Source organism: Loxodonta africana, chromosome 22 (assembly GCF_030014295.1).
Source record: "Loxodonta africana isolate mLoxAfr1 chromosome 22, mLoxAfr1.hap2, whole genome shotgun sequence".
Classification (NCBI taxonomy): domain Eukaryota; kingdom Metazoa; phylum Chordata; class Mammalia; order Proboscidea; family Elephantidae; genus Loxodonta; species Loxodonta africana.
In genome coordinates, this window is record NC_087363.1 from 40,243,363 (window position 1) to 40,258,518 (window position 15,156).

The 15,156-nt window shown below is 42.9% G+C and overlaps 1 protein-coding gene across 5 annotated transcripts in view; it reads left to right on the plus strand.

The window, feature by feature from the left end:
- Positions 1-4,885: 4,885 nt before the first annotated feature.
- TAMM41 (TAM41 mitochondrial translocator assembly and maintenance homolog) overlaps positions 4,886-15,156 on the plus strand; it is a 63,007-nt gene continuing 52,736 nt past the window's right edge. For all 5 annotated transcript variants that reach the window (XM_064274872.1, XM_064274875.1, XM_003409752.4 and 2 more), the window contains exons 1-3: positions 4,886-5,290; positions 7,945-8,127; positions 12,300-12,392. In XM_064274872.1, the coding sequence (XP_064130942.1) occupies positions 5,156-5,290; positions 7,945-8,127; positions 12,300-12,392 (411 nt within the window). In that variant the 5' untranslated portion in view covers positions 4,886-5,155. The remainder of the gene's footprint in view (positions 5,291-7,944; positions 8,128-12,299; positions 12,393-15,156) is intronic.

Genomic DNA, 15,156 nt, shown 5'->3' on the forward strand with positions numbered 1-15,156 from the left:
TTTGTTTCTCTAGAGAAACCAGACTAAGACACTTTTCTTCTAAGAAGAGCAAATCATCCCTGCTGTGTGTTACCACAGTTGTGGTACACCTTGTCTGTACTTACCATGTTGTTGTTATTAGGTGCCCTCGAGTCAATTCTGACTCATAGCGACCCTGTGTACAACAGAACAAAACACTGTCTGGTCCTGTGCCATCCTTACAGTGATTGCTATGCTTGAGCCCATTGTTGAAACCACCATGTTAATCCATCTTGCTGAGGATCTGCCTCTCTTTTGCTGACCCTCTACCAAGCATAATATCCTTCTCCAGGGACTGGTCTCTCTTGATAACTTGTCCAAAGTAAGTAAGACAAAGTCTTACTTGTTTCTAAAGAGCATTCTGGCTGTACTTCTTCCAAGACAGATCTGCTCATTCTTCTGGCAGTTCATGTTATGTTCAATATTCTTTGCCAACACCATAATTTAGAGGCATCCATTCCCCTTCTGTCTTCCTTATTCACTGTTCAACTTTCACATGCATATGAGGCAATTGAAAATATCATGGCTTGGGTCAGGTGTACCTTAGTTCTCAAAGTAACATCTTTCCTTTTTTTTTTACACTAGAAAGAGGTCTTTTGCAGTAGATTTGCTCAAGGCAATATTTACTTACCATATTGTATTATAATTACTTTGTATACATGTATACTATACAAGGTTCTCAAATGCAGAAACTTTGTTTCAGGCATTATCCTAGGCATTGAGGGATAGAAAAAAATGGATGAGATGCAGTCCCTGACCTCCAAGAGTATCTAAGCCTTCTAAAACTGTTGTTGCTGGACACTTCTGGTATTTAAGACAAAAACTAGAGCATTATAAACAAAGAGTTACGTATTAGAAGGAAGTGATATTTAAGCTGGGACTGAAGGATGAGAAAGATTTCAATGGGTTTGGGGTGTGGAGAATGAATGAATGAATTCCTTGGGAAAATGAACAATTCATGTTCTTTTCATGGTGCAGGGGCAAGAGGATTTGACTCAGATTCTGTCTCAGCAGAATCTGCCATTAGCTGTCTAACTTCAGACAAATCACTTCATTTTTCTAAACTTCAGTTTATCCATCTGTAAAACTGGAATAATAACCACAGTTCCCCAGAGTTTGTTTTAAGAATTAAAGAAAATCATGTCTAGAAAAGTGCTTTGTGTGAGATGCTGAATGCCCTAAAGATGTTAGGTTACTTTCCAGATACTATTTAATTTACTGTCACAACAACCTTATAAGGTAGGTACTACTATTAGCCCAACTTTGTTGTTCTTAGTTGCTATCGTGTGGGTTATGACTCACGGCGACCTTATGTACACAGAAGAAAACGTTGCCCAATCCTGCGCCACTGTCATAATCATTGCTATATTTGAGTCCATTGTTTTGGATACTGTATCAACTCACTTTACAAATGGGAAAGAAAGGCACAGAGGGGTTGTTTTGCCCAAAGTCACACAGCGGTAACTCCTGGGGCCTAGATTTCAACTCAGGTGGTAACTCCGAGCCCCTGATCAGAGACTAAAGATGTATTAAGATGCTCTCAGCCTGGCCTGGTTAATGATATGCCAACCAGCTGAGAATGGACAGATGTGAAAGGGTATTGGGTGGCCCTCTTCTGAGGAGACCAAGAGGGAGACCGTCCTCCTTCCTTCCATGAGCAGATGATTTGAACATGTAGGAACTGCAGAGCCTGGATTTTTCCCAAACGTTTTTCTGTTCTTTAAACACTGACTAGAAGAAAAGTTATAGAAATTTTACAGGGCTTTTTAAAAAATGGAACCATTAAACCTGCTCTTAGTGAAACCTAGCTTGGCCAGGTCTTTGTTAACGAATACAAAGCCAGCTGCTGTTAAATCAGAAAAATGAGGTCCAACGTTTCACTCAAATCAAGTGACATTCGTCTATATTTTTAAATGGCTCGCTAACATTTTTATTCCATTGGAATGAGATTTCCAAGAGAACCCTAAAGCAATTATGTAGAACGCTAGGGCTTTTTAAAAATAGCTTCTAACTTAGCAAGCCACAGTAATTTAAAAGGGAGCGGATGAACTGCTAGGGGCAGGGAGATTTCTGCTGAAGAATACAAATGTGTTCTCTGCTATGTTGCCTCCGCCTCTTTCTGGGGAAAGGCAAAAAACATGACGACGAGGGAATGTGATGGAATGTTCCAGCTGGTGGTTTTGCATTATCAGGAGAGAAAGTGTTTGTGAAAATGGAAATTACTGATAATTAGGTGTGAAAGCCTGTAGGGAGAAAACGTTACAGAGTTTATTTATGTTAAGGGCTGAGCACAGCTGGTGGGAGTGAGAATTGGTATAATCTCTTGGAGGGGAGTTTAGGAATGTGCCGACACTTAGACCCAGCAATTCCACATCTAGAAATCACTCCTACGGCAGTACTTGCACATGTGCAAAAAGGTATATGTACAAGGAGGTTCACTGTAACATTGTTTATGCACATGAAAAACCAGAAACCATCTATATCCACCAATATGAAAATGTTTAAACAAATTATGAAATATTCATGGTTTAGAATACTTTGCTGCTAATAAGTGGAATGAGATAAATGTATATATTCTGACACATCACTGATACATTAAGTGAAAAAAGCAAATTACAAAATTGTATCTTCCATATGGTTTCACTTAAAAATATTTTCAATGTTAAGATTTTTATAGAAAAATATCTGGAGGAATGTGTTCCAAAGATTACTAGTGGGTATGTCTGGGGGGTGGTATTATACACTGCTGAAATGTTTAAAACATTATGAGCATGGTTTTCTTTTGCAAATAGAAAATAAACCAACAAAGATAAATTACTTCCTTAAGGGGAGAAAGGAAAACCAAACAAAAATATCACCCCGCTGGTAACAGGATTCACTCACTGTCTTTGGGTGGAAGGTTTCCATGTAATCCCATGGTAAATGAACTCCAGATTCTCGCAAAGGGGCAAAGGTGACATTTAGTCAGAATGAACCAAGATGACTGTGCTCACATATGGACACTGAGATGTACTCATTTCCCTTCTGCCTCCCTTATTCTGATCTCTTGATTGTCCCTTTGGCTATTGCCGTGGCTTCTGAATCTTGGGCTAATGGTTTAGAACCAGCTTATTTCCTGTTTCCTTCTCTCTGCCTCACAAATTGTCCATTTTAGAAGGCAATAGAACATGGTGTAAAGACATGCCCTTCAGAGTTTGGTAGTCCTGGGTTCAGATCCTGGCTTTACCACTTTTCTTAATTTGTGACTTCGGGATATTTGCTTATCCTTTAGGGCCTCTGTTTCCTTACGTGAAATATGATGACAGTCTTAGAGAAACTGCCTCATAGTGTCTTGGGAAAGATGGAAAGAGATCACTATAAAAAGTGCTTGGGCACAGTAAGTGCTTAATAAATAGCACCTATTATCACGAGTTGGACCTGACTCAACAGCAACAGGTTTGGGGTTTTTTTTGGTATTACTATTGTTGGAGTCCCTGTATGGTGTAAACTGTTAACATGCTCAGCTGCTAACCAAAAGGTTGGAGGTTCAAGTCTACCTAGAGGTACCTCAGAAGCAGAGTCTGATAATCTGTGTCCAAAAACTCAGCCATTGGAAACCCTATGGAGCACAATTTTATCCGACACACATGGAGTCTCCATGAGTTGGAATTGACTCAGTGGCAAGTGTTTTTTATTTTTTTTGAGCCAGTGTACATCAGGGAAGAGAGAAAGAGAAGCTGAAAAGTATCTGTCCTGGAAGTCAAACTAGATTTCCAAGGGTGTGTGACCAAGAACAAGTTTCTCCCACTTCTTCTGAAAACTGCATTTGAAGTGCCCTTTGCCAGACCAATACCCAAGGCAAAGGAGCACAGACTCTTATCCACTCTTCAAGTGAAATACGAATGCCAGAGAACATCTATGTAGTCCTTTCCCATTTGCAGAGCATTTTTATACCCATCACCTGATTTGAAAAGGGCTTTCATTAGAAGAAAACACACCCAAATCTTAACAGTCATTGTCTCCAGATGGTAGAATTGGGCATGATTTTAATTTTCTTTGTGTTTTTCTATACATTAAAAGTTTTCTGCAATTTTGAAACTAAGTAGAGGTAATGGTTGCACAACGGTTGAATGTACTAAATACCCGAGTTGTACACGTTAAAATGGTTAGTTTTGTTGTTGTTGTTGGGTGTTCTCGAGTCGGTTCCGACTCATAGCGACCCTATGCACAACAGAACAAAAGGCTGCCTGGTCCTGTGCCATCCTTACAATCGTTGTTATGCTTGAGCTCATTGTTGTAGCCCCTGTGTCGAGGAATAAGGAAGACCAAAGAAGAACTGACGCCTTTGAATTGTGGTTTGGCGAAGTGTATTGAGTATACCACGGACTGCCAGAAGAACCAACACATCTGCCTTGGAAGAAGTGCAACCACAATGCTCCTTAGAATCAAGGATGGTGCGACTGCGTCCTACAAACTTTGGACATGTTGTCAGGAGGGATCAGTCCCTGGGAAAGGACATCATGCTTGGCAAAGTACAGGGTGAGCAGAAAAGAGGGAGACCCTTAACGAGGTGGATTGACACAGTGGTTTTATGTTATAGGAAATTTCATCACGGTTTAAAAAACAACCGTCTTCAATACCCTCGCATGATTTTGAAATAATTTCCTAGAATGTGATCTGAGGGGAGACCAAAAAACGGTATTTTTTCAGAAGCAGTTTTAAATTAATTTTAAATTAGTTGACGCTCCCTCTCCCATTTGCCCTAATTGCCAGCATGAAGTGCGATCCTCCGACCACCAGGGGTCACTGTAACGCGATTAGGTTGCCCCACAAGCCGGCGAGCGCCGTCTCTTTGAAGCGCGTGTTGGTGCGAGAGGCGGGGCTGGAGGCTGCCCTTGTGCCGGCTTGACCGCCACCGCAGAAGCTGCCTTGGCCGCAGCATCTCCCGGCCTCGGCTTGGACCGTCGGGACTCCCCAAGTCCTTGCCCGTGCGACGACCTCTTCCCTTCCTCAGCCCCTTGCAGTTCCGGCGGGTCCCCGACTTCCCTTGCCCCACTCGAAGCCGCCTGTCTCGATATCCGTTTGCCCAGTATCTGTTCCCGCCCCGCTGTCCCCTGCCCTGCTCCGCCAAGGGTCCCCGTCTCTGGACCTCGGCCCCATGGTGCTGCAGTCGCTGCCGAGGTCGGGGGTGGCCTTCCGCAAGATCCTGTCTCACTTCCCTGAGGAGCTGAGCCTGGCTTTCGCCTATGGCTCCGGGGTGTACCGCCAGGCGGGGCCCAATGCAAACCAGAAGGTGAGGCCGGGCCCTCCCCGTGCAGCCTCGGGCTCATCCCCACGCCGGGAACCTGCCTGTTCTCACGAGTTGCTTTTGGCTTTCCGTTGCTTCTGAGCCCTAGAGCGACCTGCCCGCTCTGTGCACTCCACGTGCCAACCAAGTACAGACCTTACAAAGCGTTGCTAGTGTAACGACAGCAGGAGCTGACTTTTGAGGTACACTCGATCTAGAACAAAAGATGCACATAGGGAGAGGGAAAAGCTGGTGCAAAGGAAAGGTGAAAGACAGGAAAACAAATTTTATCAGGTTCTAGCTCAGTGTTGCTCAGTCTTGGTTGAACAGTGGGATTTCCTAGGGAGCTTTAAAAAATGCAGGTGGCGTGGGTTCCATCTCCAGAGATTCTGATTTAGTTGACCTGGGCTTCAGGAATTTAAAAAACTTTCCAGGTGATTCTAATGGACAGTTAAGTTTGAGTCACTTCTACAGCTGTAGGAGAAAATACAAAATGATTCTCTTGACTCTAGGAAGCTGGCCCACCAGTAGGGCCAGGGCAGGTGTAGTGAAGGTAGTTGACAGCACAAGATAGTGGATACCAGTATCATTCTAAGTACACTTGAGGATCTATTTGGGACTAAACCTGTTGCCACAGAGTCCATTGGGACTCATAGCGACCCTATGGAACAGAGTAGAATTGCCCCATAGGGTTTCCAAGGAGCAGCTGATGGATTTGAACTGCTGACTTTTTGGTTAGTGGTGGAGCTCTAAAAAAAAGAAAAAAATTTCTAGGTATGGTTAATTCTTGAGAGTCTGCTGAGGGCCAACAACACCAGTAGCTGTGAGGATACACGTTTCCTCCTGACTGCAGAATTCATTGTGCAGGTTACAAGGGGGGCTTCCTGATACGGAGTCTTGGGCTGAAACCTGTCTTCAATTAAAGTTTGCCTATTCATTTCCTGTCAAACCCTGGTGGCACAGTGGTTGAGAGCTACGGCAGCTAACTGAAAGCCTGGCAGTTCGAATCCACCAGGTGCTCCTTGGCACCTCTTAAGGGACAGTTCTGCTCTGTCCTATAGGGTCACTATGAGTCAGAATTGACTCGATGGCAACAAGTTTGGATTTTTTTGGTATTCATTTTCTGCTTAGGCTATCTGTGCTGTTGCTTGGACTTCCTATTTCCACGTATACTATTTAATTACGTTTTTTTTTAATTGACAATAATTATGAGAAATTATATTTTGAATGTGCTAGTTATTTTTCCTAAAACACATTAGCATAACTACAGAAAAATTTTTTAATGTTTACCCATGAAGCACCCCAGACCTAAGTATCACCAGCGATTTGTGGATCACATGGTGGGAAACTCAGAGCAGGTGGTAGTCATTCCCTCCTGATTATATAGCCACCTCTTGATTTTCCATGAAGCTTTTCCTTTGAACAGACCTGGCATTCCCTCCAAAAAAAGGTCCTTCCTTCCTTTCCCTCACCTTCACACTAAATCCCCACATTCAAGTTAATAAACCTTGGCATTTCTAACACCTAAATCTCAAATCAGACCTTTATCTCAGTGCCTTAGCTAATATCCTCTTCTTAGTTCTCACTGGGCTCTTGAAGTAGCCACTCGTCAGGTTTCCCTGCCTTTTAGTCTCTCTTCTCCCTCCACTCAGCTCTTCTGGGAGAACATGACTTAGCATGGCAAACAGCCTCCCTCTAGTCTTAACACTTCCCTGCTTGTATTCTGTCCCAGCTGTATCAAATGAAATGCAGCTCCCAGAATGCCTAGGGATGTTCTCATATCCATAGGAGCAGCTTCCTCTAACAAGACTCCCTACCCCTCTCCGTGTTTCCCATAGTACTTCTACCAAGTACTAGGTGGCAGGCATTCCCCTGCACATTCCTCATGACTCAGATTTATCATCTCTAGGAAGGTCTCCTTTCTATGCTCCTGACCCAGCCCCATTCGGAATGATGTTACTACATTTTTTTGTGTTCTGTCTCAAGGCAACTTATACTTGAATTGTCTCTTCTCCCAAGTAGACTTAGACTCTGCACCACCAGAGCTCCTCTTTACCTCTAGTCCAGGACAAATCGTTGTAGGTGCTCAGTGGGTGGTTAGTGAATCATTAAGAATTAAAATAAGTTATTTTCCTTATAGGGTTTTATCTCTATGGTGTTATCTGATCATCTGGGAGGAAAGTGAAGCACACTTAGCTACATTTAGCTGGAAGGCTATGTAGCATAGCAATTGTGCTCACAGACTTTGGAAGTGAACTACTAAGGTCTGCCACTCACTAGCTATGTGTCCTTGAGCAAGGAACTTAAGCTCTGCCTTGGTTTCCTTTCCTATAAAATGGGGATAATAATAGGGCCTACCTCATAAAGTTTTGAGGATGAAATGAGTTCCTGTGTATATATATAATATGTAAGAATGCCTGGCACAACATAATACACGTGAGTAAATATTTGCTATTGTTATTTGTGCTGATGAAAACAAAGCTCAGTTTGATTCCAAAGACTTGCTTGAGTCTCTGAGGAGAATCCCAAGTCTTCTGACTATTAATCATAGTGTCATGATGCAGATTCTGACTCAGGTGGTCAGATAGAGTTTTCTACTGTGTCTCAGTGTCTTTCTAGGAATTAATACTGAGATCATTCTCTTTTTCTTCACCTCACAGAATCCCATGCTGGACCTTGTGTTCACAGTAGATGACCCTGTTGGATGGCATTCAAAGAACTTGAAGAAAAACTGGAGCCACTATTCTTTCCTAAAGGTTTTGGGGCCCAGGACTATCACAACTGTCCAGAATAACTTTGGCGCTGGAGTTTACTACAATCCACTGATAAAGTGTGATGGTAGGGTAAGTGACTTTGGACCTTTGTCTTGACTTGTATAGGGACCTGCATAGGCCCCTTAACCTTGGTTTCTAAAATAACCAACTAATATGTATGTTCTTGGAGTCAGGAAACATTCAGGGTCCTGCTGGGTGTCTTGAACCCAGGGACAGAGCAGCAACTGGAGTCCTCAGTTTCTCTCGACTGTGATTGCAGTGTGAGGAGGTGGTTGAGTGTTACTGTCCGTATTTTTTGCCTTTGGCCAAGCGGTTCTCAAATTTTAGCTTTGATCACAATCACCTGGAGCACTTGTTTGAAACACAGATTGCCAGGTCCTGTCACCAGAGTTGCTGATTCCATAGGCCTGGAGTGGGGCTTGAGATTCTGCATTTCTAACAAGGTTCTAGGTGCTGCCCGTGCTGCTAGTCTGGGATCACCCTTTGAGAACCACTGGTTTGGTCAGTGGAAGGAATAGGCAGGCCATTTAGGGTCAGGGTGAAGATTTAATCTTATAAGGAGGAGCAGACACACCCACGAAGAAGTTACAGGTGAAGAGGATATTACAGGTTGTCAGCAGCATGTGGGGCCAAATGATAAGAACCTCTTGATGCTAACTGGTGGGTAGAATTTAGCAATGGGGGTGTTGGAGAGCAGGTAAGATGCACGGATCCCAGCAGACGGGTTCTCTGACAGCAGGAACAGTGCTGGACTGTCCTTTGGATTCAGGACCCCAGTATCTATGAGGACTGCTAAGAGCTAGGCAGGACCCTAGCCTAAGAGGACCAGTGCGGGCTACTCAGATGCCGCCTAGAGATCAGCTAGGCTAAGGATGTTGTAGGAGTTTCACCTGCTGTGCCAACTCTCCTCATTGCTCCTGATTGCTTGGGGCAGTCACATTTTGACATGCATACAGTTCACCTGGGGGTCTTGTTAAAATGCAGATTCTGACTCATTTGGTCTGGAATGGATCCTGAGATTCTGCAATTTTTATAAGCTCCCAGGTGATGCTGCTGGTTGAAGGACCATATTTTGAAGGGCAGGAGGTTGGAGTACTGCCTTTGAGAAGGATTTTGAAGACATAGCTGAACTTAGCAGGAATGAGTTCTGTGATTGATTGATGATGTCTCTGCATACTGTGGGCCATATGCAGTGAAACCTGTGAGAGCTAGAGCTCGATGGGACTGCCTTATTTTCCCGGGTCTCAAGTTTTCTGCCCTCGACAGGGTGCAGTCTTACCACTTTTCTATCGCTCCTTTTAGTCAAAAATACCTGAGTTTTCCTTCTCTGATTGGTTTCTACCTTATACAGTTTCCGCTTTGCAGATTTTACTGTATTTGCTTTTTCTAGTTGAGGTCCAATCCTGCCCCACCTTTATTTTGTAGATGAGGCAACTAAAATTCAGAATGAGAAAATTTCTTTATAAGGTCGTACAGCTAGTGACAGTCCTCCTGTCTTAGTGAGGGTTCTCTGGAGAGACAGAACCAGTGAGGTATATACAGTAAAATCTGCAAAAGGCAGAAGGTGGTTAGAGAAGGAAAACTCAGGCACTTTCTACTAAAACTAGCAGTAGAAAAGTGGTAAGTTAAGACTTCATCCTGTCAAAGGCAGAAAACTTGTGAGACCTGGAAAAACAAGGCAGTCCTGTTGAGTTCTGTCTCTCACAGGTTTCACTGTACATTTATATACAATGTGTATATAAGTAGAAAAAGAGAGAGAGATTGGTTGATTTAGTTCAAAGGAGTGGCTCACAGGAATGTGGGGGTTTGGCAAGTCTAAAATCTTTGAAAGGTCAGGCAGCAGGCTGAAGACTTCTATAGGTTTGAGTCCCAAGATCCACAGGTCAGGTGATGGGAAGAGAGAGAGATACCAAAATATCTAATTATAATCTGAAGGCAGACCACACAGTAAGGAAACTCCCCTTTCAACTCACTGATTAACTACGTTAGATTACATCATGGGATGTGATTACATTATATTACATTGGATTCCATAATGGAATAGCAATTAGACTGGTATTTGGCCAAACCGTTTGGAATCATAGCTTAGCTGAGTTGCCACTGATGTTTCCATTGCCTCCCAGTCGTTACAGGGCTGCAGCAAGAAGGGGTTTCTGCAGTACTGTCTAGAGTGGATTGAAGAAGGTAGCTTTTCAGCACAGCCTTCCACATCCACTTTAGTCATGCAAAACACATAGGTTTGTTCTTTCTCCTTAGGTAAGATTACACTGAGCCTATCTCTGATTAGTAATTTTCAAACAATATTACAAGCTCCAGTAACAAAATGTTTGGGCATGATTATATTACAAAGGCATTGTACTTTTTAATTGAAATTCTTTAGCTACTTTTTAGATGTTTGCAGCCTGAGAAGGGTGTTTGGATACTTGGAGCTCAGCACAGTGGGTCTGGAGGTATCTGCTGATGCAAATAGGATTTGGAAGAATTACATTCAGGGTTTGTAAGTGTAAAATGGCGGTGCTGCATCATCTGACTCCTTCTAACTTCAGAATGGGGTGAAGAGAGAATCATTAGGAGCATCTACAGCCCAAGGCTGATTGCTGTGAGCAGAGGTCAGACAAACCTCCGTCCTCCAACCATTTTACCGGTTGTAACACCAGCTGTCCCTCCCACGGCACTCTCTGCTTCTCTGCTGGGTTTGATAATTCATTGCTGTAGACACAGAACTCACAAAGGAAGGAACAGGTTACAATTCAGGATTCAGTTCTTCAGTCAGGACAGCCTCTTCTTAGCCATGCCTGCAGGCAGGCTCTCTCTGGCCCTGGGCCCCTCGGCCCCTCGGCCCCTTGGCCAGGCCTCTGCCCTGCTTGGACAAGTATTAACAAAGCTCTTCAGTTCTGCCAGTAAGTTCCCCAGGGGCACCTAACTCCACTAGCAAGCCTCAGCCCCAGAGGCGCTCAGCTCTGTCTCTCTCTTTGTGGGTTGGCAAGCCTAGCTCTGCTAACAAGTACCTGGCGTCACCCCACTCTCCCCGGAAGCCTCCTGCCTGAAGGCACTCAGCTCCCTTTCTCCGTGAGTCGGTACACTCACTGTAACCGCCTTACTCTGTGGTGTGGGAAGCTCACTGTGCTGTGTCGCGTTGGTCTTCTGGTTCTGCTGCCACTGCCTCTCTGCCACCACTTCTCACCGTCTTATACTGTCTCCAATGTTACAGCTCTGTCTCTCACACTCACCTCTCTGTCTCCTGGGTCTAGGTGGTTCTCAGCACAGGGTCTCTGGGTCCAAAGGACATACTGTGCTTGCATCTCTTCTTCTTGGTGGAATTGAGATACCCCCTGTCTGTCTCTGAGTTGGCTCGTTTTAAGCCTAGTGGGATGGCAAAACTGACCAGTCCCCTCGTTAAGGCTCCATATACCTTTTTTGCATGGTGGGACCCCTGCAAGAGTGCCATGCACCTTATTTGCATTATTAGCAAGCTGTCCAATCCCCATGGTGGTCTATAAGCTCCTTATTTTACATAGTCCCACCCAGTCATTTGGTGGGAGTTAACAAGACCATGGCGATCCATTGCACCACAGTCAGTTTACTATTGAAATGAGCTTGACTTTAATTCCATGTGTTTAGCACTGATAAAGAGTTTTTCTTTTTTGGATGTTGTTTTTTAAATATAAGTGTTTGAAATAGTAGCAAAAGAGAAATTTGCTATGTAAAGGATGTCAGTGAAAACTTTTAATGAAAGGAAACTTCTTATACCTGGTGGTAAAAAGAACTTTGGAAGACCAGACTAAAATTCTAGAATCTAGTTTTGACTCTGTTACTGGTAGTGTCATCTTGGGCACATGGTTTGTTTTCTCTGGGCCCTGAGTTTCTTCTTTTTAAAAAGAGGAGACTGAACTGCATCACTGCTTCTCAGTCTATCTGTGGCTAAGGACCAGTTTTTTTAATTCACTCCACTGAGGACCAATGCTACATAGCCCCCAAAAGCCATTCTGTCTTTAACGTCACTAAAGTAGTGGTCACCTCACCTCAGGTACCTGAAAAGCCAGATCAGTCTTGGGCACTAAACATGTGTGAAAGGTTTTGGTGGAGATCTGTGCCTTTACAAGGTAGGCATTTTGTGTGACTTTGGAAATCAAGGTACTACTCTGGTTAGTAATTTGATCTGTTTTCTTACATTCTGTAAAAAGTCTAAGTTACAACGTGGTATTTTGCTGTTATTCATGCCCATTTCTTTTCTTTTTTAGCTTATCAAATATGGGGTTATTAGCACTAGTATACTGATTGAAGATCTCCTCACCTGGAATAACTTATACATTGCTGGACGACTCCAAAAACCGGTGAGTGGGGATGCCTGTCCTCTCTGAGAGGTCTCTAGGTGGCACAAAGAGTTAAGCGCCCGGCTACTAACTGGAGGATTGGCAGTTAAAGTCTACCCAGAGGTACCTTGAAAGAAAAACAACTTCATCATCAAAATCCCAGTTGCTGTTGAGTCAAGCCTGACTCTTGGCAACCCCATGTGTTTTAGAGTAGAACAGTGTTCCCTAGGTTTTCAGTGGCTACGACCTTTAGGCAGTAGATCGCCAGGCCTTTCTTCTGAGAACTGAAAGATCACAGTTGATGGTTACATGGGTGTGTGCGTACGTGAAAATTTATCAAGCTCTACCGTTAAGACTTGTACATTTTATCGAATGTAATTATTCAGTAAAAACATTCTTTAAAAGGCCAGAACCGAAAACCCGTTGCTGTCGTGTCAACTCTGACTCACAGCAGCCCTATAGGACAGAGCAGAACTGACCCATGGGCTTTCCAAGGAGCGGCTGGTGGATTCTAACTGCTAGCTGTCTGGTTAGCAACCGAGCTCTTAACCACTGCGCCACCAGGGCTCCCTGGAAGCAGTAGACTTACTGGAATAATTTTATATCCAAATAAATGAATTTCTGATTTCTAGACTAGATAACTAGTAAATCTCATAATCGAGCAAGTAAATGCAATTGAAACTTTATAAATATTCATTTTCTTTCCAAGTTTTTTTTTTCTTTTTAAATTTACAAATTCTGTAGCTTGGTGGGAAGAATAATGAACATGGGATTAGAAGTCTTGGATCATATCCATTCCTGCGACTTATTGGCTCTTTATGTGAACTTTGGTGACGTGTTTTATCTTTCTGAACCTCAGTTAATTTACCTCTTGAATGGGGATAGCAATACTTGCCCTGCCTACTTCATGAAGGTATTGCAAGTTAGAAACAGGGTAATAGTGCTGGAAAGAACACTGGTGTTTCAGAATCAGACAGACTTCGGGTTTGGATTCCAGCTCTGACACTCCCTTGCTATATGGCCGTGCACCCCTGACTTAATCTCCCTGAGCCTCAGTAGACTCTCATCTTTGGAGTGAAGCTAATAACCCTGACCCCAGCAGTAGAGTCACTAGGGTTGGTGTCACTCACGTAACTCATGGTGTCATCCCCCTCCCATGGACCTCCTCCCATATCAGACCATACAGAATCTTAAGTAATGTGTTTTGTGCTAACGTTACCCATAAATCGTAATTCTCATATGCCACTCCTCCTTTTCCTTCTCCGATGTATAAGTTACTCCAGGTGAGGAGATCTTCAGTCAGAATACTAGTGCTAATACCCCGTATTTGAGAAGCTAAAAAAGAAAAGAAATGGGCATGAGTAACAGCAAAATACCACATTGTAACTTAGACCTTTTACAGTATATAAGAAAACAGATCAAATTACTAACCAGAGTAGTACCTTGATTTCCAAAGTCACGCAAAATGCCTACCTTGTAAAGGCACAGATCTCCACCAAAACCTTTCACACACGTTAAGTGCCCAAGACTGATCCGGCTTTTCAGGTACCTGAGGTGAGGTGACCACTACTTTAATGACGTTAATTACTACTTCATTCTTAAAAAAACCTTACTGATAGAGGTTCACAAATACTGATTACCACAATATTGTTGCTAAAATCCCAGAAAACTTGACAAAAGCAGTGACTATAGAAACACCGGCAGCAACGAAAACAACAATGCATGCTTGTAGCAGGTGCAGGTGAACTCACACGATTTGGAGCGTCCTTATAATGGTGTAATAATGACAGTTCTGACCAGAACCCCCCGCGTCTCCATAGTGACACCACTGGACCCCAGAAGAGTTCTAAAATGCCTGACACTTAGTGACACTCAGCAGATCGTCTTTCCCTTCTCTTTCCTTGCCCATCTCAGAGTTATTTGGCGATCGCATGAGATACTGAATGTGAAAATTTTGTATTATTTTCTATACTGTGCTTTATGCTAAGAATATGTCAAATCTGATAAAAGAAATAGGCTTTAGAAACTGAAATGCCATGGAATCTCAGAATCTAAGCCCAGAAAATGACCTCAGATTTTATCTATCGTACATATATCCTTTAAGATAAAAACAGCAATACGAGATGAGCTGTAGCACCTATAGCCATACCATGCAAAACTGCATTTCTCACCTAACTTGGAATTTCTCTGGAGAGAAGAAAATGTTGTTGATGTCAGTGACTCTCCCTCGAGCTTATTAATCCTGCAGCAAGAAAATTAATTTGACTGTCTTAAAAATCACTTGAAAGTGTTGAACATACCGAAGGTAAAGGAAAAAAAAAATCGAAAATAATAAATGGGTGTATGACATCCACTCCTGGCCCATTTCTCTGTGCAGTGGAAGTCACTGGTCATCAGTTTCTTGTTGACCCTTCCAGAGAATCTGTGATAACTGTCCTTAAGCAAACAATTTTTACCTCTAGGTGGCAGCAAGTATTAATCAAACTTCATAAAGGAACAAATCACCGATGAAAGAAAAGGGTGGTAGCGTTTGGACAAGGAAATTGGGTGAATATCTTAAGAAAGAATTATGAGAAAATGAGTGTGAATTTTTTTATGTGTTAAGCGTCCAGCATATTGCCAATTGAAATAGAATTTCTCAATCACTAGCAATTTGTCTTTAAAAAGAATGTAAAGGAATACCTTTCTTAAAAAGATGGTCATTTCTGGAAAAGTAGAATATAAATTAAATTTCTATCATACTTTTCCATTAAATTCACTCTAGTTGAAGAGATACTTCATTTTT